This window comes from Gobio gobio (assembly GCF_949357685.1).
Source record: "Gobio gobio genome assembly, chromosome: 4".
Taxonomy (NCBI): Eukaryota; Metazoa; Chordata; class Actinopteri; order Cypriniformes; family Gobionidae; genus Gobio; species Gobio gobio.
The window spans coordinates 61917951-61945922 of record NC_137100.1 but is presented as its reverse complement, the minus strand read 5'-3'; the positions used below and the strand labels follow the sequence as shown (position 1 = coordinate 61945922).

Sequence of the window (27972 nt, the reverse complement as noted above, 5' to 3'; positions counted from 1 at the left end):
TTAAATATTTTTTTCTAAAATGTTTTGTTTGAATATTAGCACCCATTATTATTATTTGTAATATTTATTAAATGATATGATTATATATAAAAAAGTTATTAAACTATTTTTATTAGTATGTATTATTATTTTATTAACATTTATTGTTTGAATAATTATATTAATTTATTAATTATTTGCACCCATTAAAATTATTTGTGTTATTATTCAATTTTAGCATTTTATATATAAATATAAATGTTATTTTATTATATATTATAGGTGTATTGTTTTTATTGAAATGTATTGTTTGAATATTAGCACCCATTATTGTTCGTTTTATTATTAATAAATTGTATTTTATGTATGTATTTTATGTATGAATATCATATTATATATTTTATATTTAATATATTTAATATATATTATATATTTTATGTATGAATATCATATTATTATATATTTTAGGTATATTGTTTTACTAAAATGTATTGTTTGAATATCCATTATTATTTGTAATATTTCTTAAATGATATGATTATGTATACAAATATTTGTTAACTATTATATATTAATATTTTATTAACATTTATTGTTTGAATAATGTTATTATTGCATGTAATATTTGCACCAATTATAATAATTTGTGTTATTATTAAATTATTTTATTATAGTTATTATTAAATTATTTTATATATAAATATTATATTATGTTTGTATTGTCTGAATACTTGAACTATTTTATTAAATATTTGCACCCATTATAACTATTTGTGTTATTCTGTGCATTATTTGTTTTTATTAATGCTGTAATATTGTTTTGTATAGTTTTAGACGCGTTTTTTTTAACGCCTCGCTCTCGGTCAGCTGGACAGTGAGCGGGCGCGGCGTGTGCTTGACTCATCACGGGCTCGCGCAGCTCGTGCACTCGAGTTGAAAACTTCTCCGCGTGCGATTGCGGAGCGCACACGAGACCCGAAACAGAGCCGAGCGGTAAATCGTGGGCTCCTGCTCCCGCTGCCGAATCAAAACATGGACGATTTAGGTAAGTACGAGCTGCTTTGACGTTTTACATCGGATAATCGTGAAAGGAGAAGTTTGACGCGACGCTAGAGCGCTGAATTGACACTGTAGGAGCGGATGGAGCGCGGTGCTGTTGCCAACGTCAGCGCGCGCCGATGCTTGACTGCAGCAACATGCTGAAAAACACATGCTCGCGCGCCTGGACGGCTGTTTAAAGCTGATTTACACGCAATATTCATGCATCTTCAGGTGTTTGCTGCTCTGCGTTGATGCTGCAGGGTTGCAAGAGTCGGATCGATTCATTTTGTACGGCTGCTGTTCTTGCAACACTGGGTGATTGATATCAGACCCTTCGTAGTGCAAAACCACTTTGAGCTTTATATTTGTCCCTAAATGCAGAAGTCTAGATTGTACTTTTGTGCAGATGGATGTGCATTTATAGTTCCTGCGTGTGCAACTTCTGCAATGTGTCAACAAAACAACAATGTGTCATTTCTCACCCGACCTCCAAACTTCACAAATATTGACCAAAACTTGCGTTGGTCTCGATTGCATTGGCTTTAATGCAGGAATCAACAGACGCTTCTATTCCAAACTCGGCAACAAAACTGCTCTGTTGACTAGTGTGACTTACTATAAGACAGTTGATCCCATAAACTACAGCTTGATGTTGTGACTTGTTGACTTGTTGCCTTGGGCAATGAGAAAAAGCGCAGCTAATCTAACTAATCTCAATATTAGTGCCTTGAGGCTGTTGAGTTGAGCCTTCATGAGTGACGCGTTGTTTAGTAAAGTTATTTTCGTTAACCTGTGAAGAACCACAAGTATTTGTTTGGCTCAGAAATTAAAGGGATAGTTCACCCAAAAATGAAAATTGTCATAATTTACTCGCCCCCATGTTGTTCCAAACCTGTATGAGTTTCTTTCTTCTGTTGAACACAAAGATATTTTAAGGAATGTTGGTAATCAAACAGTTGACGATAGATTTCCATTACAGATTTGCGCAAAACTTTTCTAAATGTTGATAAAAATACGATTGCGCAATGACAGCGTTTCCATTAACCGATGTTATGCGACTAAAACATATTTTTTTTCCTCCTGTATAAGTCATTCCAATAAATATGCCAACGCTTGTTGGTAGGTTTATGTATATCCCATCCACCGCACTAGCCATTATTTTTAATAGGATATGTAGGAGTGTTATCCAAGCATTGAAGAGATAGTTCACCCAAAAATGACAATTAGCCTATGATTTACTCGCCCTCAAGTCATCCTAGGTTAGGGTTTCTGGGTTTTCACAACAAAACCCGCTCAATTGCTACCCGAAAACAAGCCAAATCACGTTTCAGCGGGTAAAAATTGTGTCCGGGGGTAAAATATGTGTTTTTTTGGGCAGGAAAATTTGCATTCCCGGGGCTAAATATCACATAATTAGGGTCGCTTCAACCCGTGGACATGAAAAACAGCCCGCGGCAACAGTGTTAAAGTATTCTTAATCTTGGCAACACTGTCCTAGGTGTATATGACATTCTTCTTTCAGACGAATACAATCACAGTTATAATAAAAAAGTCTTGGCTTTTCCAAGCTTTATAATACCATGCATTTGTCTAAGAAAAATATCCATATTTATAACTTTACAAACGGTAATCTCTAACTTCCGCTAACAGTCGTAATGGTTTCACGAGAGACTGGCGTTCCGGTGATGAACGCGGAAGCGCAGAGGATGGAGCAAAACAAAACTTGGTTCTCGCGAGAACTAGCACATTCTCACCGGAGCGTCCTACGTCAGACGCTGGAACGCCAGTCTCTCGTGAACGTCTTTTATGAGTTTAATAAAGAACTCGGTCTCGTCTTCTGTCCAAACGAACCGCGTCATCTATAAAGAATGATCGACTTTTACGTACGCCAGGTGACCTGTAAATGCGAAAATGTTTCCATTGCAGTTTAGCGAAAATTAATGAATTGGCTGAAAAAAACACCTCATGCGAGTGTGTTCATTTTTTTGTGATTATATGGGAGTTTTTGCGAAATTGACGCATTTCCATTGGGCGTATTTTCAGTTCGCAATTTCAATTTGCGCTATTTGCAGGGTAATGGAAACGTGGCTGTTGACTTCCATTTACATTTACGCATTTGGCAGACGCTTTTATCCAAAGCGACTAAGGGTGCGTTCACACTTGTCAACTAAACAATTAAATTACACTTCATATATTTTTTCCCCAAAGTAGGTTTCTGTCATTTTAGGCAATTTTTATTTCATTTCAAGTGTTTGTTTTTAAATAAGTTTGGTTTGAGTTAGTTATTTGATGCTATAAAAACGGGGTGTGACGTCATGATTGACAGCTGAGATTGACGGCTTCTCTGAGTGAAGTCGTCACTGAGGCACCAACTGACTTTTTTCTGGATTTTCGGGAGGAGTTTGGAGCTTTTAGCTTTTAATTTCTACATTTCTATAACTGTTTATTTCACACTGACATAATGATCTGTTCTGTATCTGCGAGAGTGTGGGCGGAGTTTTGATATCGCGGCTCTACTTCTTGTTCTCTACTGCGCAGACTCCGGTCCCAAATCGCACAAGATGTCAGCGCCATATTCGGACCTCCGGCGGCTTCTCCAGCGGGAGAGAATTAAGTCACGTCGTCCATATTTATTTTATGGTTTATGGTGCTGTTTGATTACCAACATTCTTTAAAATACCTTTGTTTGTGTTCAACAAAAGAAAGAAACTCATACAGGCTTGTGGAACAACTTGAGGATGAGTAAGTGATCATTTTTAATTTTTGGGTGAACTATCCCTTCAAGGACTTGGGGCTAAAATGCCTAAATTAAAGCAACGAAACTGCTTTTGGGTGTCGTATTCCAACTAAAGAGTCTTGCATGATCTAGTCGTCATGTGATTGTAAATATTTTCACCAAATGACTCAAGATGCAAAGCCTCAGTCTTTCAAACACACACAAACCTATTTTTAGCAGCGGAATGGTAGTATCATCCTGACAGCGCTTTAGTGTCCGTCACACTTATCTGTCCTGTGCGAAACGTCTGTTGGCTTGCACCTTTTAAACTCTGTAATGCAGATTGGCATAAATGGGGCGTCTTGCGTGTCTTTTTTTTTCATTGCAAGACTTTTCTGAAACGTAATAATGCTTTTGCACCATTGACGTTGTCTGCTGGTAATCTGGTCATGTGGCACAGATTGTCATGTATGATAAAGAGAGACTTAGTGGGTGGTCTGTTTAAGTTAAATATCACAGAGATGTGCGATAAATATTGGTGACATGAGATTTTTTTCAGCAAGAAACACGGCAGTCTTTAGTGTCACCTGATCCTAATCATTCTAAGATGCTGCTTTCTGAAGTCTTGTAATTGTGCTGCTCAAGGAACGTTTCTGATTATTATCAATGTTGAAAACAGTTGTGCTGCTTCATATTTTTGAAGAAAATTCATTTCTTCAGTATTCTTTGATGAATAGAAAGTTCAAAACTACAGCATTTATTTGAGATCTTTTGTAATATTATAAATGTCGTTACACTCACTTTTGATCAATTTGATGCACCCTTGCTGAATAAAAGTATTAATTTCATAAAAAAACCTCCCAAACTTTTAAACGGTATAGTGTATAGCCCCTTTCACACAGCGTGTGATCCCAGAAAAATAGGCCATAAAATTAGGGACGCATCGATATGAAAATTTTGGCCGATACGATAATTCTTTATATTTGAAAGCCAATAATCCATAAATTGGCCGATAAATCTAAATCTAAATCCAAATTTTATACAATTTGAGAGCCTAAAAAAATCTCACCATTAAAGTCCATGTCCCAAGCACACAATTATGTTTTCATCACAATTTTATGTAGCCTATATGACAGACTTAATTGTTAACTGTTTTTTCATTTTTTGAAGTGATTCCAATCATATTTCAAGCGAAATCGCAATAAAATCACGATGTCTGTACGCACTAGGGATGCCACAATTCTCAATATAATATTGAACCGTTCGGTACGGCATTCACGGTTCAATACAAAAAGTGAAAGTAAAATCGCAATCGTGTCTGTATATTAGATGCACGCAGGTCTTAAATCTTAAATTGACAAGAGGGCAGTAGTGAACACGCTGTCCTTAAAGGGACAGTTCACCTCTAAAATTGTCATTATTTACTCACACTAATATTGTTCCAAACCTGTATTCATTTCTCGATGACAGAATTTTCATTTGAGTGAACAATCCCTTTAATGTTAATACAACAACAAAAGACAAAGAAAATCACTCATTGCTCTTGACTGAAAAACTAATACAGTAGCTTTAATAAGAATCATGTATATTTTATAGTGAAGTCTATGTAGTGTTTTATTTTTACATTCATTCATTCAATTTTATGCTTAAATGCTGCTGTACAGCTCTGTGTAAATCTCTATATATATTTATTTTATATTATCCAATATACTAGGAATGTGTACAAGGGTTTTTTTTCAAAGTAAAGTTAAGTTTAAGTAAGGTTTTTCAATTCTTTTAAGTAAAAAAAGAGAGTATTGCAATAAAAAAGTCATTTTTCTCTTTAACCTCTTGCTGTTCCTGTCGCCTAAGAATAGAATAACAAAAAATGTATGCCATCAGAACCGAACCGAACCGAAAACCGTGGTTAAAAACCGAGGTATGTATTGAACCGTGGACTAACTGTATTGTTGCATCCCTAGTACGCACGATTTCTAAACCACAGAAAAGCAAGATTTTTCCACCATCCCCCTAAAGGTCCGTTCACATGTCTTGTCTAATAACGTGTGGTAAACGCTGGCCATGCCACTTTCTCCTTTCAAAAAGCGTCCGAGACCGGCGTGCGTTCTCGTGGTGTCTGCCGTTGCTAAGCGATCATGAGTGGCGTTCTCCATGAAGACGAGGAAACAACGGACAAATGGATTTCCAACCCTTGCATGCGCTCTGCTACTAGATATAGTTATGAAAATGAGGGAAACGTGGTCATACTCAGATTCTAGTCAGAATATGAGTCTGATTCTGCTCCATTGGGCTTTGATTATGGGACGTGTTACAACCGAACCAGGAAAGAAAATGCCTCTGCACTCAATTGGATAGACCTACAATCAATCAGAGCAGCGGAGCGGAGCGGAGCGACGCATAGTTGTCAACTAGGGTTGGGCGATGTCCCCTAAATTGGCAGTTGACGATGTTTACAGAAAAACATCGTGATGGTCGATGATATCGTCGTTTGGGGGGGGGGGGGGGGGGGTGGGGGGGGGGATGGGGGGTAATAATGTAAATAGGTAGATAATATACTATATCTCTTTAGGCCTACATAAATACTATTTTCTACTTTCTACTTAAAACTATCATTTCGTTATTTTTACCAACCCAAATACTGAATCATCCGCTAGGTTGCACGTGAGGGGAAAAAAATAGGTTCCTTCCACTTAAGAGTTGAGCTCTTTTTTTTTTTTTAAATATATCTCTTTACATAAATACTATTTTCTACTCTTAAAAAAATAATTTCGTTATTTTACTAACCCAGTGTTTTGTATGTGAATGCTGTTGCAACTTGCACGTGAATATTACCACAGGAGTGAAGCACAAAGCTTTTAGCCTAGAAAGGAAATAATGGTCAGAGAGCACTTTTTCATTCTGCTTTGCAATCTGGATATGGTCACTCGATTTTCCGTGAATTTTAACAATAGGCCCAGTCCATTTTATCCCAATGGACATGGACATCTCATTTCTTTTCATAAATCTTCACTCACGTCGCCATTTTCGCAGGGGATTATATCGTTTCTTCCTTTCGTTTGCTTATAATTAAGTCTATTAACTATTCACATCCTTTACTGTGGTAAAGTATAAAAAACCCTCTAGGACGAATACATTTTTACTTCAAATTGTATTTAACACAGTTTGTTCTTGTTATTAAACTTGGTTAGGCGCGTCAAGAATAGCGGTCTATTTGAATAGCGCATTTCACACACACGCCGCTGTGATTTTAGTTTCGTTTTCTCTGGCAGTGAATAATCAAACATTGCCTAAATGTCTTGCCCTTGTGGAAGATAAAATCCGCTCTTCAGAACTTTTACAACAAGTGTTGCTTTGCAACATCAGGAGAACACATGAAGATGAAGATATTCGAGAAGTTGTCTATCCAGCTCGTGTCCCACATTCCTCTCAAAGCGCAGAGTGGTATATGACGCATCTTTGCAGGGAAATAGTATGAATAAAATATTTTTCTAACTAATATTTAATTTTCTTATATTCTTGAGGTAACGATTATTTACTGAAAATCGTTTAAATGTTTTATAGGCTGTGTTGTTTCACTGACGGAAGTGCTAAAATAAACACATACATATGGATGTTTCAGCCTCAAATGATTTCAAAATGTAGGCTATATATAGCTGGCATAGACTACAGTATTTAAAATAGCATATATGCAGTAGTTACATTCTCAATTTAATTTACAGAGCAATTCCTGCTAAGTTTTTAGTTTAACTAATACTATAGAAGAGGATTAGTGTGTGTCGCACTCGCAACGGGGGCGTGGCATCACGATGATATCGTCCATCGGCACAACCCTATTGTCAACAGAACTCAACTGCACGCACACTGGAAGAAGTAGAAGAAGAAGATGAGTGTAAACAATCTTTGTCGGTGTTGTAAAATTAATTTAAGGATACACGGAGTACTTACCAACACGATCATCATTTTTGAAAGAAATAATAAGGGTAAATGCATATACGAACTAGTTCTCCGTTTAGTAAACGAATTCAACCCAAGCGCTCTTTGGTGACGTGGATGATTACATTACTGTTGATCATCTGTCCATCATCGTATAAAGCCCGCCCTGACAATTGCATTTGTCCAAACAGCTCTGGTTCGAGCATAGTTGCTCCACAACGGATCAAGTCCAGACCGAACTTCCCGACCGCAAATGTTGTGGGAGGGGCTTAGTTCGGCTGGCATCCAGACTACCGAGACCCTGGTCTAGAGATGCGTTTTTTCTTTTACTATGAGCACCACGTAGAACGTTGTCATGTGCGAGATGTTGCAAAAGATTCTTTGATAATACAGGCATTTGCGAACTGCACAACATACGAAAAGAGTTCAAAAAAGCATAAAGAAATAACCATATCACAAAATAATTTATGCAAAGATATTATGCCCGCAAATATCGTCAATAAAGCCTTCCAAAAAAATTAAACATACAAGTACATTTTAAGTACAAATTTATACATACAAGTAATTATACAAGTACGTGTTAGGGCTGTCACTTTACGTTCGAAAATCGATTGCACAATCGATCGGACCAACCAACACAAGTTTCGAAAACGAAAATAGGGAATCGATTTCAACCAAATATGTAAACTATTATTTTTGAACGAATTAAACAAATAAAAAAGTTTATTAACAGGTATTATTAATATGTTGAAATATGTTTTTAAAACTTGCATGAGGTCATATTGTGACAATGCTGTGTGCGTAGAAAAGAATGAGCGCTATTTCCTCCAGAATGGAGAGCAGCTTTCTCATTCCTCTCAGCGCCGCTCGCTCAACCCGAAATAACCTTTGTGACATGCTGGAACAAATATAGGTCTATCTGAAATAAATGGCTATAGGGCTGCCCCAACTAAAGCTTTTTTCCTAGTTGGGTAGTTGTTCATTTAAGCCGTTTTTCTCGCGGAGCCAGCGCCTCCATGTCATTGTATGCTATATTTCCTTATTATTTATTAAATCAATGCAATATTAGTCGATAAAACATGATTTATGAAAAGGAACCACCTTTGCCAGCTGACAGCGACCCGCTTTTGTGGTGGAAGATTGGCAGTTCGAAATACCCGCAATGAAGTACCTGAGTGTCCCTGGGACATCAGTGCGGTCGGAGCGCGTCTTCTCAACAGCTGGGCATATAGTGAATAAAAAACGCTCTGCTCTGGACCCCGAAAATGTTGATAGACTTGTTTTCCTGTCCAATAATTTGTAATAGAGCCTTATTTGTACATTTCATCAGTAACGCCCGCATAGCCTTAGTGTCGGTTTCGTTCAATTAAAAAAAACACATGGCCTGTTCGCAAGCTAAGTTCATTCAAAGTTTCATTTTGAACGGTTGAATAATTACGTTAAATTATTATCCACACGAACTTCACATTCAGTGTAGGCTAGTACATTTTTACGCTTTATTTTCAACCTCTTTTCATGGGCTACAATTTTGTTGTTGTTGTTGTGGAATTTATAATCGTAAACACAGCCATGTTAAAGCCTGCAGCTAATGTTTTTCTTTGACGTTATGGCAGTCCACTCTGCTTAATGTTTTTTTTTCCCAGAATGTTGCACTCCTGTTTGTCATTGTGCACAAAATAAATCATCAGAAATATTGCTGACTTGTGCGTCTCAAGCGCCCTCTTTACTTTCATCCTAATGCCCGTTAGTTGTCCGTGGATTGGCGTAGGCTATATTTAGCGTTGAACATGAAAACGTCATTTAAAATCGATTTTATAATCGATTCAATGAACACTTGTGTCTCAAAAATCGAACAGGATTTTTTTTTTACAAAAGTGACAGCCCTAGTACGTGTGTAAGGAAATATTGTTTCAAAATTGTGATTAAAATCGAATTCGAATTATTGATACAATTGATATTTTTTGTCCATATCGCACAGCCCTAATCTGAAGTGTCTCATCTGAAGGAAATAATCCATTATTTATCATCTTTAATATATAGGCCAAATTTTCTTATCAGGCTGATAATGATAATATTAAAAATTAATATATATATATATATATATATATACATATAATATATTTATCGGCCGATACCGATATATCGTGCATCCCTACATAAACTAGCTAGAGTGCCTTCTGTGTTATTTTTGGGTACGTCATAAATAGAACGAGGCATCAGTTTACTGTTGGGGATTTGTAGTGTCGTATCGCATCACGCCGCATCCAATTTAGACAACATCACTGATTATTATTATTGGTCTTTTGTAACGCCGCTCCCGTCCGGTGTTACTTACTTCACATACTTTTGAAAATCCAGCGTTTAGTTGATCCTGGTAAGCGCTCAGTCACAGTTGTAAACATGAGGACGCTCTTCTTCCATGAGGGGGTTTGGCTTTGTTTCCAGGCGGACCGTAAAAGAACGCGACACACGCGTCTCCCGGACATCCTGTAGAATTCGACCAATCAGATGACGACTTCAAAAAGTGTGCCATATGCAGACGTTCAGTCGTGTGTGTGTGACGCCTGAGGCAATGGTATTAAATGTCACCAAGAGATGTGCAATAAATATTAGCCACAATGAGACATTTTTAGCAAGAAACAGGCCTCTAGAAGTGCACTTGAAATGCTGTTTGCAGTGGCAAGGCGCCACAATTTGATTTCAGTGCATCTCTGCTCAATTATTCAGCAAATTTATTTTGAGTTCTGTGCATATTGTGCACAATATGACCAAGGGCGTGCATAAAGGAAGTAAATATGCTAATTTTAACTTGAGAGCACTTTCACCTCTTCTCATCACCAGGCCTGCGTGGATGTGTCCTAAATGGCACGCAAACAGTGGTGGCTTTATTATCAGCAGTGAAGCGTAGATCGAGGCAGGCATTGAGATCGCAGGTGTGAGCGTTTCTTTATGCCAGGCCGTAAGCCTGCATTGTGGGCCGTGGACGACTGTTTGAACCTAAAAAACCTGTACGACAGCATCCTTTTCAGGGATGGTGCATTGTGCCTCGAGACTGTTGATGTAACAAACATATATGTCCATGTATGTCTCTTAAAGAAGTGAAATCTGATTCACTGTAGCAAATCGATGCCTTCAGCTAGGTTTTTGCTCACCGAGGCTGCATTTATTTGATCAAAAATAAAGGAAAATCAGCAATATTGTGAAATATTATTGCCTTTTTAAAATAACTATTTTCTATTTGCGTATATTTTGAAATGTAATTTATTCCTGTGATCAAAGCTGAATTTTCAGCATCATTACAGTCTTCAGTGTCACATGATCCGTCAGAAATCATTCTAATATGCTATAATATTTGATGCTCAAGAAACATTTATGTTATCATAAAGTGTTTTGGTTTTTTCCATTCCATTTCAGCTAACATTTTATTTTATTTTAAGATTTAAGTAATTTTTAAAGGGTTTTAGTTAACTATAGTAGCCCACACAAAATGTTACATTAAATGTACTGTATATAATGTCAAATGTAGCTGTATATAGTTTTTTTTTTAATTATAGTCATGACAAAAAATTGTTGATTTTGTTTGATTGGTTCTTTTGGTTGGGCATTACAGTCTAGTCTAATAATATCTTTATGACTTTAGGAATTAATGGCCAAAGAAATATTGTTGCCATAGCTTAATTTCTTATCTGCAACAACATAATATTGAGGTGAAATAGACATTGTATATTTCAAATAAATGCTTTTATTTTGAACCTTCAATGCATGAAAAAATCCTGAATAAAATGGTTTCCACACAAATATGAAGCGGCACGAAATGTTTCTTGAGCTGCGAATCATCATATTAGAATGATTTCTGAAGGATCATGTGACACTGAAGACTGGAGTAATGATGCTGAAAATTCAGCTTTGATCACAGGAATAAATTACATTTTACAATATATTCACATAGAAAATACTGATTTTAAATTCTAATAATATTTCACAATACGTTTTACTGTGTTTTTGATCAAATAAATGCAGCCTTGGTGAGCAGAAGAGACTTCTTTTCAAAAACATTAAGAATATTACCAATATATTGAATACATTCTATACCTTTTATGAATTAGAACAGTGTTTGTCCTAATGTACCCGATGAATGTCGTCTCTTCTTGTGCACTGAATTTGTAAATGTCCTGTCACTCGGATTAAAGAGCGTCCAAGCTTGATGATCAAGGCCTGCGATGTTTAACCTGGCCGCCCATGTGTGCGCAAGATGACATTTAGCTCAATTATCTGGTGAGAATCAGAAAGGCTTGTGTGTAATTAAGCTTTATTTTGTGCCTGACCTAAACCGTCTTGTGAGTTTGCTGATGTTTGCTGCACTATTCTTTTGTTAAGTGTGAATTTGTGGTATTGTCTCAAAAACACATTTTGTGAACACATCAGCACTCAAACCTTTGTGTTTGTTGCATGCATTAAAATGCAACACTGTGGTTTGATGATCTGATATCTGTGAGTTAAAGGAATAGCTCAGCCAAAAATAAGTTCCTCATTTACTCACTTATGCTGTTCCAAACTTGTATTGTTTACCATGTGATGAAAGTACATGGTTGTTTTTGTCCTGTCAGACTCTGAATAGGACAAAAATACGGACAATGAGGTTCATTCGTGGTTTTTTTGTTTGTTTTTTTTACATTGTATAAAATCCATTATGAATGGATAAGTGTTTGTAGTATGTAAACCAATCAAAAAATTGTTACGAGGAAAATATATAGGACGAAAAATTATTGAATATGCTTACAAATGATTGGAAATTGATTAGATTTCTTAGCCAATTAATTGACAACCAGTCAATTAGACGAAGTTACAAAAAAAATGGTATTACACTTGACATTTCTGCCCCCCTCACTTCTGAAATGATGGCTACGCCCCTGTTCATATGGATATATTTTACGATCTCTATTAATGTTTTGAAGCATCAGAGACAGAGTTTTGGGTGAATATACTTTCTCAGTATAGGGACAGAAATATCTCAGATTTCATAAAAAATATCTTTAATCATGCTTTCAAGATTAATGAAAGTCTTATGGATTTGGGATGACATGAGAGTGAATAATTGATGTCAACATTTTCATTTTTGGGTGAACTATCCCTTTAAATTTCACAGGGTTCCTCTCACAAAGCTATTGTATGACTTCACTTTTATAGTGCTTTTTTTTGGTACTTTTTGGCATGTGGCTGTATAAATCACCATCTGTTTTCGTTTGTAGTATGTGAGCTATCCTTTTAAAGTAGACTAACACTGATCTGTCTGGATGAGTAAAAATGACTGTATGAACTTCTCTTGGTGATTCTTAGTCACATTGCAAATGCTCTCGCAACAGTTCCTTTTCTGGGAAAGAGCGTTTGGTTGTGATGTGTAAACACAGAGTGTTAGGTGAATGGTGAAATGCTAACCTCAACACACACACACACACGCACACACGCACACACACACAGGCACACACACACAGGCACACACACAGGCTTTATGGTGAAATGTACATGCTCAAACTCTGTGTTTGTATGTATTATGGTGAGAAAAAGCAATAGAAAAAGGCCTGTGTCCATTAGATTTGGTGTAGAAACAATTTCCACTCAGGAATTGCTAGTAAATAATTCACAAATGTTTACAAAGAAACAGCAAATAAGACATTGAAAAACATACTATACAATTTGTAAACGGTAAATAACTGACTCAGATTAACTTGAATTTTTCAAGAGTATCACCAGATCCTATACAACACAGGCCTCATGTTTTCATGGCTGAATGCTTATCTTGTCTTTCTTGAGGATACCACATACTATGCTGTTATGATAAACAATAGGTACAGTAGATGCAATACTAAACATTGAATTAGGTTACTGTAAGTATTAACACAATTCATATAGCATTTAATTGAGGCTGTCTACACTGGACACAAAGTAAACATTATAAACAGGTACATTTGTCTTTCTGAACCGGTGTGTAATGCATAATCTTCAAGGGTCTAAAAAATGCAGTTAGTTTTGGCTTGCACTTCTGTAACCGAAGCTGAATGTCTTTTCCCATGTAACACGTCAGCCATTGTCCCACACCGGCTAACTCTCTCTGGCTCCAACTGGAAAGTGATTGATGGATCTGAGTGAACCGCTTTCGAGGCTTTGGTGCCTGGGAGGCTCAATTTTTACACTTTTGGGGTGAAAATCCATGTATGGCATACTAAAGACACTCACCCACTGCAGTTAAATTCGGTTGTCAATTCACCTTTTAATTCTTAATCCTGTTCTGTACACACACAGCTCAGTAATTCACTGGAGTGACATCGCATTCTACAACTGAATTTTTGCCCGAAAAATGACAACCGCATTTACAAAAATACTACGCAGTGTGTACAGAACCAAACTGAAGAACTATGTTAAAGGGGTGGTAAAACACATTCTTTTGAAGGCTTGACTGTGTTTGTGGGGTGCACTGTAACATGTGTTCATGCTTCGTTTAAAAAAAAAAATTGCCTTATTTTTCATATATTTGACCTTTATTCTACACTGCTCTGTCCCTCCTTGTAAAACGGTCTGATGCTTTCCGGGTTGTATGAAGCTGGTCCCTCAAAAATACGCGATGGGCTCAGATTGGTTAGCTGGCCCAGTGTGTTGTGATTCGCTAACCGCCTAGTGCACGTTTGTTGGAAACGCCACGCCCCTTACCTTTACCGGAGGCTGTGCTTTGGTCAGTATTAGAAACAAAACCATACCAATCTGAGCCCGAATCAGACCCAGAACATTTAAGTGAAGATGATCGAGCAGAACCTGTTCAGTCCTCAAGAGTAAAGACTGCGGATCTATAATCGCTACTGAATGGCACTTTAACTTTTGTATTTTTAGAACGATTATAGCCAAATATCTGTCGCAAGAACTAACCCAAAACGAACACTAAGCACTGGCTTTAACTAGTAAGTTAGCCAAATCACACACAGAACCATGTTTAGCATGCCTGTAGATAAACAATACATAAAAGCTCTAATCAAAGAATCATTTACACTAATGCCAGGTTCGCTGTTGAGATTTTAAGGTTAGTGTTTGTAACGATAGGTGTTCGTCAGATAACGTTAAGTATGAATGAGCTTTTAACAGACTGGTTTGCAGAACAGCGCTGTCATCTGTTTACTTCCTTGCTACAACCTATTACAGGAAAACACATCGATGAAAAATAAATCAGACTTACAGGTTGTGGCCCGTGAACAGCTTCTGTTTGTAAATCCAGCTTTCAGGACAAGCCATTGTGCATATCCTGTATTGAACTCGCAAAGTTTGTGGAAGTTTGTGTTGTCCTCCGTGAAATGTGCAGCGCGCGCGTCGTGCATCCACGCACTGGCAGTGTTTTTTTCACGCAGCTGACGTTGTGCAAATCCGGCATTGAAATCGCGAAGACGGTGGATGTTTTCCTCCGTGAGATGTGCTGCAGGGAGCCCCGCGCGCGCCTGTTCCCCGCTGACTCATACACACGTGCATATAACATGTTGTATGTTAAACGCTCTGCAACGCACCCCCGTCCCAAGGAAGGCTGAACAGAGCAAGTACCCCAGACCTGCAATCCGGATGAAAATAACAGCGTTTCCTTGGCATCGCGGCAACAACACTCCAGCCTAACTATACCACAACAGCGCCGCGATACAAAATGGCGCCCCCCCCCCCCTTATTTAATATTCTCGGAGGAGGGGTTTATGTAAATATTGAGGCTGGTGATGTCATCAACCCTGGAGGAATGTGTGTAGTCGCCTACTGGCCGTTTGCTGTAGTCCTTAGAAACTGATTTCTTTAAAAGCAAATATCTCCCTTTGCTTTAAACTTTGAACGTTGTAACTTTGCAGATGTTGTTTATGCTCAAGCAGCAACATTACACGCTAGCTAAAGTTAGAATAGTGAAATCGTGGTTTACCACCCCTTTAATTACGTACAACGAGAGATATGAGAGCTGATATATACACACACCGATCAGGCATACCATTATGGTCACTGACAGGTGAAGTGAATAACACTGATTATCTCTTCATCACAGCACCTGTTAGTGTGTGGGATATATTAGGCAGCAAGTGAACATTTTGTCCTCAAAGTTGATGTGTTAGAAGCAGGAAAAATGGGCAAGCGTAAGGATTTGAGCGAGTTTGACAAGGGCCAAATTATGATGGCTAGACGACTGGGTCAGAGTATCTCCAAAACTGCAGCTCTTGTGGGCTGTTCCCGGTCTGCAGTGGTCAGTCTCTATCAAAAGTGCTCCAAGGAAGGAACAGTGGAGAACCGGTGACAGGGTCATGGGCGGCCGAGGCTCATTGATGCACGTGGGGAGCGAAGGCTGGCCCGTGAGGTCCAATCAAACAGACGAGCTACTGGAGCTCAAATTGCTCAAGAAGTTAATGCTGGTTCTGATAGAAAGGTGTCAGAATACACAGTGCAGCGCAGTTTGTTGTGTATGGGGCGGCACAGCCGCAGACCAGTCAGGGTGCCCATGCTGACCCCTGTCCACCAGTCATGCTGACCCCTGTCCACCGCCGAAAGTGCCAACAGTGGGCATGTGAGCATCAGAACTGGACCACAGAGCAATGGAAGAAGGTGGCCTGGTCTGATTAATCACGTTCTCTTTTACATCACATGGATGGCCGTGTGCGTCGCTTACCTGGGGAACAAATGGCACCAGGTGCACTTTGGGAAGAAGGCAAGCCGGCGGAGGCAGTGATGCTTTGGGCAATGTTCTGCTGGGAAACCTTGGGTCCTGCCATCCATGTGGATGTTACTTTGACACATACCACCTACCTAAGCATTGTGACAGACCACCTTTCATGGAAACGGTATTCCCCGGTGGCTGTGGCTCTTTCAGCTGATAATGTGTCCTGACACAAAGCAAAAATGGTTCAGGAATGGTTTGAGGAGCACAACAATGAGTTTGAGGTGTTGACTTGGCCTCCAAATTCCCCAGATCTCAATCCAATCGAGCATCTGTGGGATGTGCTGAACAAACAAGTCCGATCCATGGAGGCCCCACCTTGCAACTTACAGGACTTAAACGATCTGCTGCTAACATCTTGGTGCCTGACACCACAGCACACCTTCAGGGGTCTAGTGGAGTCCATGCCTCGACGGGTCAGGGCTGTTTTGGCAGCAAAAGGGGGACCAACACAATAGTAGGAATATAGGTCATAATGCTATGCCTGATCGTTTATTGTGTAGACAGATGCCGTATGGTTTGTGGCAATAATGTGATCTTGTCTGTGCAGAATGTAGTTGAAAATGCTTTCTTTAGTGAACAAATGTTTTTTCCAGTAGTTGTTTTTTTTTTTTCCAGCTGACTAAGTGACCGCATTTCAGTCCTGTCATTTAAATTGCTTAAAAAAAGAAAGGAAGAATGAAGGTCTTTTTAAATGCATCTCATCATCCAAAGTAAAATTGACACGCAACGGTTGGATATGTCATAACCTAGTTAGATAAATGTAACATGCCTCTGACAAGTCCTCCTGTAAGGAAAATCTCTAGATGACTCCATGAACTCCTTCAATGCTCAGAATTAACCTTGCATTTTCTCCGTCTAATCTTAAGTGATGCATTTGGCAGGACGTTCAGAGACATCCTGCACGAGTCTAAACAGGCAGAAGCATTTGAGGAATTCCCTGCACACCTTTCTGCCCATCAGATAGGGAGATGGAGGGATTGAGAACGGCTGGATGCAGGAATGTTAAGTAGAGACTTGCACATTTATCTTGTTCTTTGTGTTTTTTTTTTTTATTGAAAGTGCTCTCAAGTCAGGTGACGCCTGCATGTATCTTGTCTTATCTGCTGGAATAGGCCTTGAATCCAGGCATATCGTGACCAGGTTAAGAAATGAATGTGCTTAACCACCTCTAAGTGTTTTCTGTAGGTTGCAGGCGGTTTCGATTGAGATAGTTTTGGCCTTTGCACTTGTGTTCCCTCCGATAAACCTGTAGATGGCAGCTGGAACAATTACTACTTTGTGTACTTTGACTTCCCATCTAATGAGAACTTCACTATTTTAACTTCCTATTTATTTATATTCCTATTTTATGTATTGTTTAATATATATTTTCTTTAATTTTAGAATTTATTTTCCCCTTTTTTATCTAATGTATTTATTTATTCTCTGCGGATTTCTTTTCATTATTCTATTTTTGCTTTTGGAAGTAAAATAGCCTGTGAATACCTTTCCATGTTCACATTAAAGAGTCACAATCACAATCACAGGAGTCAGTAACACCTTAGTCATATTTTTGAGATAAGTCCTAATAGCTTTTGTTGTCTGGCGAGGGTCAGGATGGATCATTTATGCTTCAGCTCACATCTATGTGTCTTCACTTCCACCACATTATGACTCCACATCTGTGTCATCAGCTGCATTGCTTCATCATTGGCTTATGGTTAATTTCAAGATCTTTTGACCACATGTATTGTAGACTGAAGCAGATTCTCCTCGTGAGAATGAGGAGGCTATCATTTTAAATTACGTTTAACTTCTAGTTCTCGGGTTATTAATGTGGTGGTCAGCTGGTATAAATAGCAGTTTTGATAATGATACTGGACTCTCACTCTCTCTCTCTTTCTGTCTGTGTGTTTCACTCAGAGCTGGTAATTGGTCCCACATGGCGTCACACTGACAAAATAATAATTAAACACATAGGGTTGCAATCTCCACAATCTCTTTCTGCAGATTTTAAAGGAATTGACAGGCCTATGTTGAATGTTTGCTTATTTAAACGGTCGCATATTATAAGTGGAGCAATACAATGTCGTTTTGGTATATATTGAGAAATCTTTTTTTTTTTTACTCTTCAATGCATTGATAATATAATTGGTTGCTATTTTATTTAAATTATTGTATCTTTTTCATCTTCTGGTAATCAATAAAATGCTATAAAAACAAATTTTAAAAACGTTTGAAGCATATTAGTTAGTGCTGCTGATAACTGAAAACGTTCAATTAAATGAATGTCTTATAATGTTAATCAATAAAATGCATCCTTTATGAATAGAAGCATATTTTTTTTATATAAGAAGCTTAGACATTCTGCTAAATAATATAAGTTTTTATGCGAACTGCCACTTTGTCGCCTCTCTACTCTTGCTCTGTTGTGGGAAAACAGATTGTGTCATTAATGTGTATCATTCTTGCTGGGTTGACATCTGTGTCACATGTCAAGAACCGAATGCTCAAGAATTCGGTTTATTAATGCTTTACTCCCTCGGATCTCTCAGGTTTTACAGCGTGGGATGTATTTCATCGTCTCTCTGTGGCAGGTTTAGGACTGGAGGCTTCTTATTTTAGTACAGGGTTCTTGGGTCTCCCTCCTTGGCTGACCACCCTGGTGGTCTCAAATCTCTGAAGGTCAGAATTTAGGACTGACTTCGGAGTTGAGAACTCTATATTTTACTGTCATAAATGAGTCTTTATTGTGGCCAAGACGCCAAGTGGCCAAATTTAGACATTTTGAGCAATTGACATTGTTTTTAAAGACTTGTTTCTCAGCTCGAGTTTTATTGTGTCTTTATGTGTAGAAAGTGTTATCTGCACTTCCACTCGTTGACCAGATAGGGGCGTACAAGTTTACATGTGAGAGTGGAGATGAATGGATTATGAAATAAACATTGATAACGAGCCTTTAAGGCGAAGAGATAGCAGGTCTTGGCATCTTAGACTCGTATTTCCAGACCGCAGAGGATTCACTGACCTACGGCATACAAATAGTGCATTGTAAAATGGTGTGTTATGAAATGATTTCTATTTTGGCATCGGCTATTTGCAAGTATCAATAGATGCTATTTACACTATAATGTAAAAATAGCAGTGTTTTCTTTGCAATAGGCTTTGTGTAAATGGTATTTAGATGCTATTTATACTTATAAATAGTGGCAGGTACAATTTGCACATCAGTGTTGTACATTAAAGGGTATGCAATAATAGTGTAAATAATTATATTTATTAAAATTATTAAATGGATGCCGTCTTATTGGGACAATGAAGCCCTCCCTACATCTACTCCTTACCCTAAATACTTATTATTAAAGTCGGTCTTATTTACTTTGTTAGCACACATTACAGGTCTTAGGGTGAACAATTAATCCGTGCAAGTTAATACACAGAAAAGAATAGTTTTTTTTCAAGAAAACTGTCCGATTCCAATACCGATTTCCGATTTTTTTTTGGGGGGGGGGGGTTTGTACACCATAAAAGAATGAAAGTATACATGAACAAGATGTTTATTTGGTATTTAACAGGCTAAATTGGCTTTTGGCTTATGAAAACAAGTCTGCAATCGGAAATTAACGTGAAATTGAATTGGAAATTATAAGGCTGAAAGGTGAAATTAAAGGCAACAACTGCATATTCTGCAATCCAAACAAAGATGTTAATTAAATCAGCGTTTGTTTTTAAATTCAGTGTAAAGAAAAAAAGTCTTTACCAATGAAATTAAATAAAACCAAAGTATATAATTGTTCCAAAATGTTAAATCAAATAATGTTTAGTGCAACGAAAAAAACTAAGATGCTAAATCAAATTAAGTCAATGTAATTTTAAGATAAAATAAAAATAATCATCCTATGGCTACTATCAGTTCTGTAGCCTATATTTCATTTCAAAAGTGCATGCATGTTCTTCTTTACAAAAAGAAGTATTTCGGCTTTGTCACAAGTTAGTCTGTTTCGTTCTCATCCGATCCAACACGTGAGAAGCTGAGCTGAACAAACGCTCACTATCTACGCTTGTGCAGTGCGCGGAGAGGTAAGCTCGCGCAGTAAATCGGCTCTTCATTCCCTTCAGCGTATCTCGTCTCTTCCCTCAGTTCTCCAGTTTCTGTTTGTAACACACAAGTGACATGTTTGCGAATGATTGCAATATAGGCATATGTGGGCAATATGATAGGCAATATAGGCTTTTGCCTTGATACTGTGGGTTACCATCAACATGCCCGTGGACACTGCCTCCTAGCGGTCTGCATGTGTAATTGCACATTGACGCGGACAACAACACAGAAGTAAAAATGAAAACCAATGCGTAACTTGCGGCGTAGAGGATACGGCGTAGGCCCGACGCAGAAGTATAAATCAGCCTTTAAGGCCCATTTATACTTCTGCGTCTAGTGTACGCCGTAGGCTACGCGCGTAGCCGACGCTGTCGTGAGCATTTATACTTCTGCGCTGTTGTCTGCGTCAATGTGCAATTCCACATGCAGACACTAGAAGGCAGTGTCCTCTGGCATGTTGGTGTAATCAAGACAACAGCCGAAGAAGAAGCAGCTTGATGTGTAGAATCTGTACATTCATGTCGGAATATCAGCAGCAGTGAGAGAGCGGCTTTTCTTGCAGCTTGAGTTGTTGTATCTAATACAAATTAAGCATCTCTAGTTGATTAGTAAAGTTAAATAAGGCGATCTGGCGCTGGAATCCATTTGTGAAACCATGCGGAGCTCGTGGCCGCTGTTTTCAGCAGCGGTGGCTCAGCAATCGATTGTTGTTGCGGAGACTTCATTCACGAAATATACCCTAATGTGTCCCTGTTCTTGATATACAATTACTGATTAACATCTTTGGTTTTAATGAGAAAATAAATAAACTATATTCAGCGGATCTATGTATTTATTTACTACCATAAAGAATCGCTGGACTGCAAAATAGTGTGTTATAGCAGACGTAAGGAACTATCATCCAATTTCTGGACACACACACACTCCTATCGCAGATTTTTTATTTATTTATTGACCTGAGGGAGGGGTTCTGGCAGACCAATCACAGCGCTTGCGGTCCGCTTAGAATTGACGCGTTGTTACATTTTTGGAGAGGTGTGCGTCAGGCTACGGCGTAGGGTACGGCGTATCCAACGCGTCTATGCGTAGGGTACGCCGTACCCTCTGCGTGCACTCGTATAAAGAAGTATAAATCAGCCTTTAGTCTCTATGAGCGTGAGATGGAGAGGAGGAGCGCTGAAGTAAAACCCCGCCCACTATTCAATATTCCGTTTCACTTGGAAATGCGTCACAGCACTGAAATAAAATCAGTTGCAACTTCCGGTTGACTGGGACTTTTAATGCTCTTCCGATTAGGGCTGGACCAGAATATTCAAATATTAGTTCGATGGGCACACCTGGCATCCCCCTCGACACGGTTCACATTCACGCTTGCATATGTTTACACTATAAAATCTGGCGAAATACAATACTCTTTTTTTAATTTTATTTTTTTATATACAATTATTTTATAGCCTAGCAGTTTTTAATAGGATGGACGGTTGAATAGGAACCCAACCTTGTTTGGAATACTCTGTTTGTGTTCCCTGCAACGGAGTATTCTCTGTCTAGATCCCCAGGGATCCCCAGAAAATTTCAGAGAACAAAAATATAAAGCAAAAATGGATAAAGTTTAATTTCTAAATGTTTCTCTCATTTCTTTGCCATGTACTGTACATAAGCTACTTTCCAGACTTGTATATGTTTGCTTTGTATCTTTCTAGTGAGTTTTTCTCACTATTGTCCCCTTTTGTAAGTTTGCAAACAATATTTTGTATTTATAATGGCACACAATTTATCTATCAGTTTAAATGTTTTTTTTTTTCTTCTTAAAAAAATTGATGGAATTTAGAATGGGGGTCCCTCATAAAAGATTAATCGTATTTGGGGGTCCTTGGCATCATAAAGTTTGAAAATCCCTGGTCTAGAGCACACAACTGTATGAGCTTATATGGAAGAAGACTTTCGGTTTGCCAATTCGGGGGCGAGTTGCTTGAATTGTGGGTTCATTAGACTATTATTCTTAAAGGGTAACTAAACCCCAGCTCAGTGTTAAACTCCAACCACTGGGAATATTTGAAAAATGCTGGAAAAGTGGGCAGAGGGTATGAACTAGGGATGCGCGGTAAACCGGTACTGGGAAAATACCGGTATATATTTTATTTCAAACGGTACAATATCATGATTTTGCTCATTTCGGCATATGCTGCTGTTCCGAAGTTCACCGCTAGATGGCAGTGCGCTACCCAAAGTGACGCGAAACCGGCAAATGTGGCGCCATAGAGGAACAAAATGAATACAGCAGTTGATTCTCACTCAACACGCCCAAAACTAATTAATAAAGAGAGGAGTAGACGTGAAATTTGGAATTACTTTGCTTATAAAACTGCTGAAGAACCATCAAACCTTGCCAAGCGTCTGTCACTTGCCATTCTTGTATAAGACATTAAGAGATCGACAGGTGAGTGCATAATTCAAACAATCGAATTAAGTTAGACACTTATTTTCTTTTAACACTCGTCAACGCACATAAGATCGTATTGTTTAAATATCATGAAATCTCCAGCGTTCGTTTCAACCAGTGATTTTAACCAGTTAGAATTCATAATATTTGCACGCATACTATTGCACTATTTACATTCGCGAAAGACATAACCAACTATGTTTATGTGACTACTCACTAAAGATGGACATTTTTGACATAATTTTGTGTGTATTTGACTAAGGAAAAATAACTTAATTTGGAATGCGCAAGCTCTTTAGGCTTGTGTGTTTGTTGTTGGTATGAGCACAAAGAAAACTCTCTCAAAGAGCTCCCATACCATGTATTATGAAATTCTATAAAATTCTATAAAATGTTCAAATTGGCAAGGTTTAAAAAGACGTGGGCAAGTGATTTCTGTCAGCTCCCGAAACGACCGTGAAAGTGTTGAATCTGAGCGTGCATATTGCTTTAGTGTAGGTATGATGTCTTTTAAAGCCAGAAGCAATTCGCTAATTTTGAGAGCTAGAGAAGGGAGTATTGCTGAAATTACTTCTTACAAAATAGTTAACAAATGCCTGATTTGATGTGATTAATCTTTGTTGATTAATTTAATAATAAACATTTGCGGTAATTTCCCGCTTCATAAAACTCAAACTTGCGAGAGTGAGTAAAAATATGCGCAATACCCGCGACAAAATTCAGACCCTGTATGGTATCGATTTAATATCGGTACTTCGGTATTAGATTGTGGTACCGTACCGAAGCCAAAATTGTGGCATCGAGCCATTCCTAGTATGAACCGAGGGCGTGCACCTGAGACCCGCAGTGACGGATTGATTGACAGCTGTCTGACTCGCGAGTCGCAAAGATGGAGCTTTGCAACAGAGCGGTCATTCTCCCCTACCTTCACCTGAAGTGGAGGAGGGTGAATTGTCTGTAGACACAGACCCAGAGCCTTATCAATGCGAGCCGCTGGCTCAAACTGTGTTAACTCCTGATGCCGACGATTAAAATCGAGAAATCAAAATTTTTTTTTTTTTTACCCACCCCTAATGTACATCATTATTATTTTTTAAATTCATGCTTCCTTGTAATCTGTAATCAATATAACTTCCCTTGCCTCTTGCAGCGACATCTCTTCTCTGATGACGAGGGCGGGGCAACCTGTCACTCATTTGTCCAAACAATTCCCCATGGACTAAATCAAGTCATGTGTTCGTGTTCCAGAAACCGTTTCACTCAGATGTATGTTACAATAGGAAGGAAACGACTTTCACAACGTCTGTTTCATGTGGACTTTAAGCATTCATTGAGAAGGGAATAGGATTCTATATATGGAGGGGACAGTTAGACCTGATTGACTTGATTTGTACGCTCATAAATGATTTTGAGTGGACTGTCCCCCTTTTTTTAAGCTGAGCAGAGCTCGTGTGATGAGCTGTCGGTGATAAACGATGTTTAAATAAGTGGCATCCTGTAAAGGCTTTCAGAGGAATGAAGGTTCTGTGCTCGTTCTTGCAGGGTTTTCTATGGATTTTCAGAATAACTTTCTTTCTAGATAACGTCTGGGAATGTTTAGCCCCGTAATGTTTTCGTAGACCCAAAAACGTGCTCATATATGGGTTTGTGTAGCGTCTATAGCTTATGTAAGCAAATCCCCTTGAGAGTAACCGTTATCTAGCGAACTGCCGGCTGTATACATAACCGAGCCCTGTGGAATGTTTTGAATGCTTTGGAATGGGAACGACCCTTCCTTTCCTCATCCCACTCTTGAGTCCAGACTTTTCCGGATCCTGTGCCCGATTCCTTCGGGCGCGGTTCCTTTTTTTGTTCCCCGATGGACGAAGAAACTGCATCAGCATTTGCCGTTGAGGAGTTTGAAAAGGTTTTATTGGAATTCGAAATGAGGGATTTCACACCAGAAGCGGGACAGTCCCAAGACACTGAGGTGCCCGAGATCAATATATCAACTTCGGCAGAGAAGACCTCACCGGATTTAACCGTGGTTGAGGATTTCGTACCCGTTTCATCTTCTGAGGCAGATGCCATTGAAGACATGTCAGAAAAGGAGACTGTTTCTGATTTAGCCGCTGAATCCCTTTCAGTTTCAGCTTTAGAGAGGGATCCAATCGCTCCATCATTAACATCCGCTCCTGACCCACATTCCCACACCCCAGATTCAGCTCTGGTGGAGGCGTCAGAGACACACACCGCTCTGGAAACTGAAGGAGCACATGCTGGAGAGGCATTGTCAGGTTCTGTAGTTCAATCTAGCAGCATGTCTGATTCAGACGGGACGTACATGATCCCAGATCCAGAATGGGTGACAGAGAAAGGTAGGATTGGCTCTTATTGTCTTGACACTGTATTTCCCCAAACCCAACATATGCGTGCAGATCAGTCAGTTTGATGTGCGAGTTTTTGCTCATCTGTGATTAAATTGGGCACAAGGACCTCACTATTCAGATTGATTGTGAAAATGATTAAATGACCTGAGGTGTCTTTTAGCTTTCAGACTTTGCACACCAACCAAAGTTTAGCATTAGGGATCCACCGGTCGATCAGCCATCAATCATGTTTTGTTTTATTTTGGCCGATCTCTAAGGACTTACCATTTACAATCATTTCCTAAAGTGTCGTTTTTGTGGAAATCTAACAATGTCTTTAAACAGATTCTGTGAAACAAGGAAGAGAAAAAGGCAACTGGTATCAGAAATGTCCCATTTGATTGTAAAAATTGGCAATCGGAGTTGGTAATGAAAAATCTTGATCAGTGAACCTGATTTAGCAGTTTCAATGTTTGATTCGTTGATTTAGTGGCATCAAACGCTAAAAAAAAAAAAAGGTTCTTTATGGCACCAAAAATGGTTCTTGGCTCATAATCATAGGGGAACCTTTTTTAGCGCTATATAGCACCAATTTTGGTGCTTCAGTGGTTCTTCAGCGGTTCTTCAGAGGTTCTTCACCGGTTCTTTGACTAAGGTGCTATATATATAGCACCGCTGAAGAATCACTGAAGCACCAAAATTGGTGCTATATAGCACTAAAAAAGGTTCCCCTATGATTACGAGCCTTTTTTTTTTAGAGTGTAGGGGAACCTTTTTTAGCACTATATAGCACCAATTTTGGTGCTTCAGTGATTCTTAAGCGGTTCTTCAGAGGTTCTTCACCGGTTCTTTGACTAAGGTGCTATATAGCACCGCTGAAGAACCACTGAAGAACCACTGAAGCACCAAAATTGGTGCTATATAGCACTAAAAAAGGTTCCCCTATGATTACGAGCCGAGAACCATTTTTGGTGCCATATACAACCTTTTTTTTTTTTGAGAGTATTGAAGGATGCATAAATGCAGTTATACTTTCTTTTCTGTTAACTTGCATGTATATTTTATAACTTGTGCATTTATATTTTTTGTTAATCATATACATCAGTAACTTGTGGCCCAATTTGGCAGCAGACAGCTAATGTACCAGAAAGATGTGTGTGTAACAGTACACAGAAGTCACGGTTCGGTACGTACCTCGGGTTTTGGTCATGGTTCGATACAAGTTTTGTACAACAGGACAAAGCAACAAATCCCCAATGCTAGGTTTCTTTTCCTTGATTTTGAAAAGTTCAAATACTAGCAGCATTAAGTCCCCCTGAGGTAGTTACAGTACAGGACAGCCTCCTTTAGTGTATTAAAGTGTCTCATGTTAATCTTGAGTACTTATAGAGTAGTGTTGCATCCTTCATATCTCCGAAGAGTCTTTAGTTTTATCATATTCATAAAAGACAGCCGAACTCGTGGAGGCGTGCAGTGGGCGGAGCTAAAAAGTCTTGAGCACACACACACACACTCCCTGGATAACTTTTGATGCACTATACGTATCTACATTTGATGCAGTTTCACTCACTCTGCTTGTGGTTTCAACTCATGACCGGGAAACAAATAAACACACTTGCAGAACCTTAACGCTGGGTTATTTGTAGGGATGCACCGAAATGAAAATTCTTGGCCGAAGTGTTTAATTACAAAACTACTATTTAAAAATATTTATTTAACACTGACATTTTTTTTACATTCCAGCTGACATTATACAAACAAAGCCCAATATAACTTAACATTTTTACTTAAAAAAGAAGTAAAATAAAAATATTTTTATTTGGCCATCTTATGCCTACAGGTGTCAAATCACTGAGGGTGCTCTATTAAAGTGCAGATGTAGGCTAAGCAACGGCTCCACCACAGCACTGAGTGTACAGGGAGACATTTAAGATTATTTAGAATTTCACAAATATTTTTTTATTTATCTTTTAGTCTGCCTTTACATTGCTCTAATGCGTTACAAACTTTGCAGCGTGCAATTGGCCATTAATAAATGTTTGCAATATGAGAAAACATAGTTTTATTCAATGGATTAAATAGACTGTAGACTCAAAAGTAGGGATCGACCGATTTTTTTTTTTTTTTTTGGTTGCCGATTTTCTTGATCCGATATTTGGAGCCAATACTGCCTGTCTGTAAATAATGCCGGGGAAAAAATATCGGCGAATGCAGCAGCCTATTGGTCAATCACTACTCAAAAGCGAGCCAAGACCGCTCCATTTACGATCACTAAATGCGGTCGCTATGTCAGTTCATTGCAATCTCACAAAGTTCAATGAAGCTGCTAACAATGCACAATAAATATCTTACTTGCTTCGATTCGTGTCTACACTTTGTTTGTTTGTTCATGAGAGGTTTTGCGAGCCTGTATAACTCAGCACTGAATAAAAACTCTGGCGGTTTGAGCAGGGAGTGGATTCTGACTGACTTTAAACACATTGGCCATTGCGTACAAGAGATCAACAACTATGTCACCGCTGCAGAAACACGTTGTAAATGGATACATTTGATGTTTTACAGACACAAATATGCACTGGAGCATTTGCCAGTGTATATATACTATATTATTACAGTATCAACAGAGCGAGCTCTTGCTTGCGTTTGAGGGTGCTTCGACAGTGTCTGCAAACGGCCATTTTTGCGTCTATCTCGGACACTGTAATGCTT

General features: G+C 38.5%; 1 protein-coding gene across 9 annotated transcripts in view; it reads left to right on the top strand.

Moving 5' to 3' along the window:
- Positions 1 to 858: 858 nt before the first annotated feature.
- pxna (paxillin a) overlaps positions 859 to 27972 on the top strand; it is a 57746-nt gene continuing 30632 nt past the window's right edge. For 3 of the 9 annotated variants that reach the window (XM_079815887.1, XM_079815883.1, XM_079815882.1), the window contains exon 1: positions 859 to 1024. In XM_079815887.1, coding sequence (XP_079672013.1) covers positions 1012 to 1024 — 13 coding nt within the window. In that variant the 5' untranslated portion in view covers positions 859 to 1011. Of the gene's footprint in view, positions 1025 to 17257; positions 17398 to 24065; positions 25273 to 27972 lie in introns of those variants that run through there. The other 6 variants (XM_079815885.1, XM_079815884.1, XM_079815889.1 and 3 more) reach the window with 5 other exon arrangements.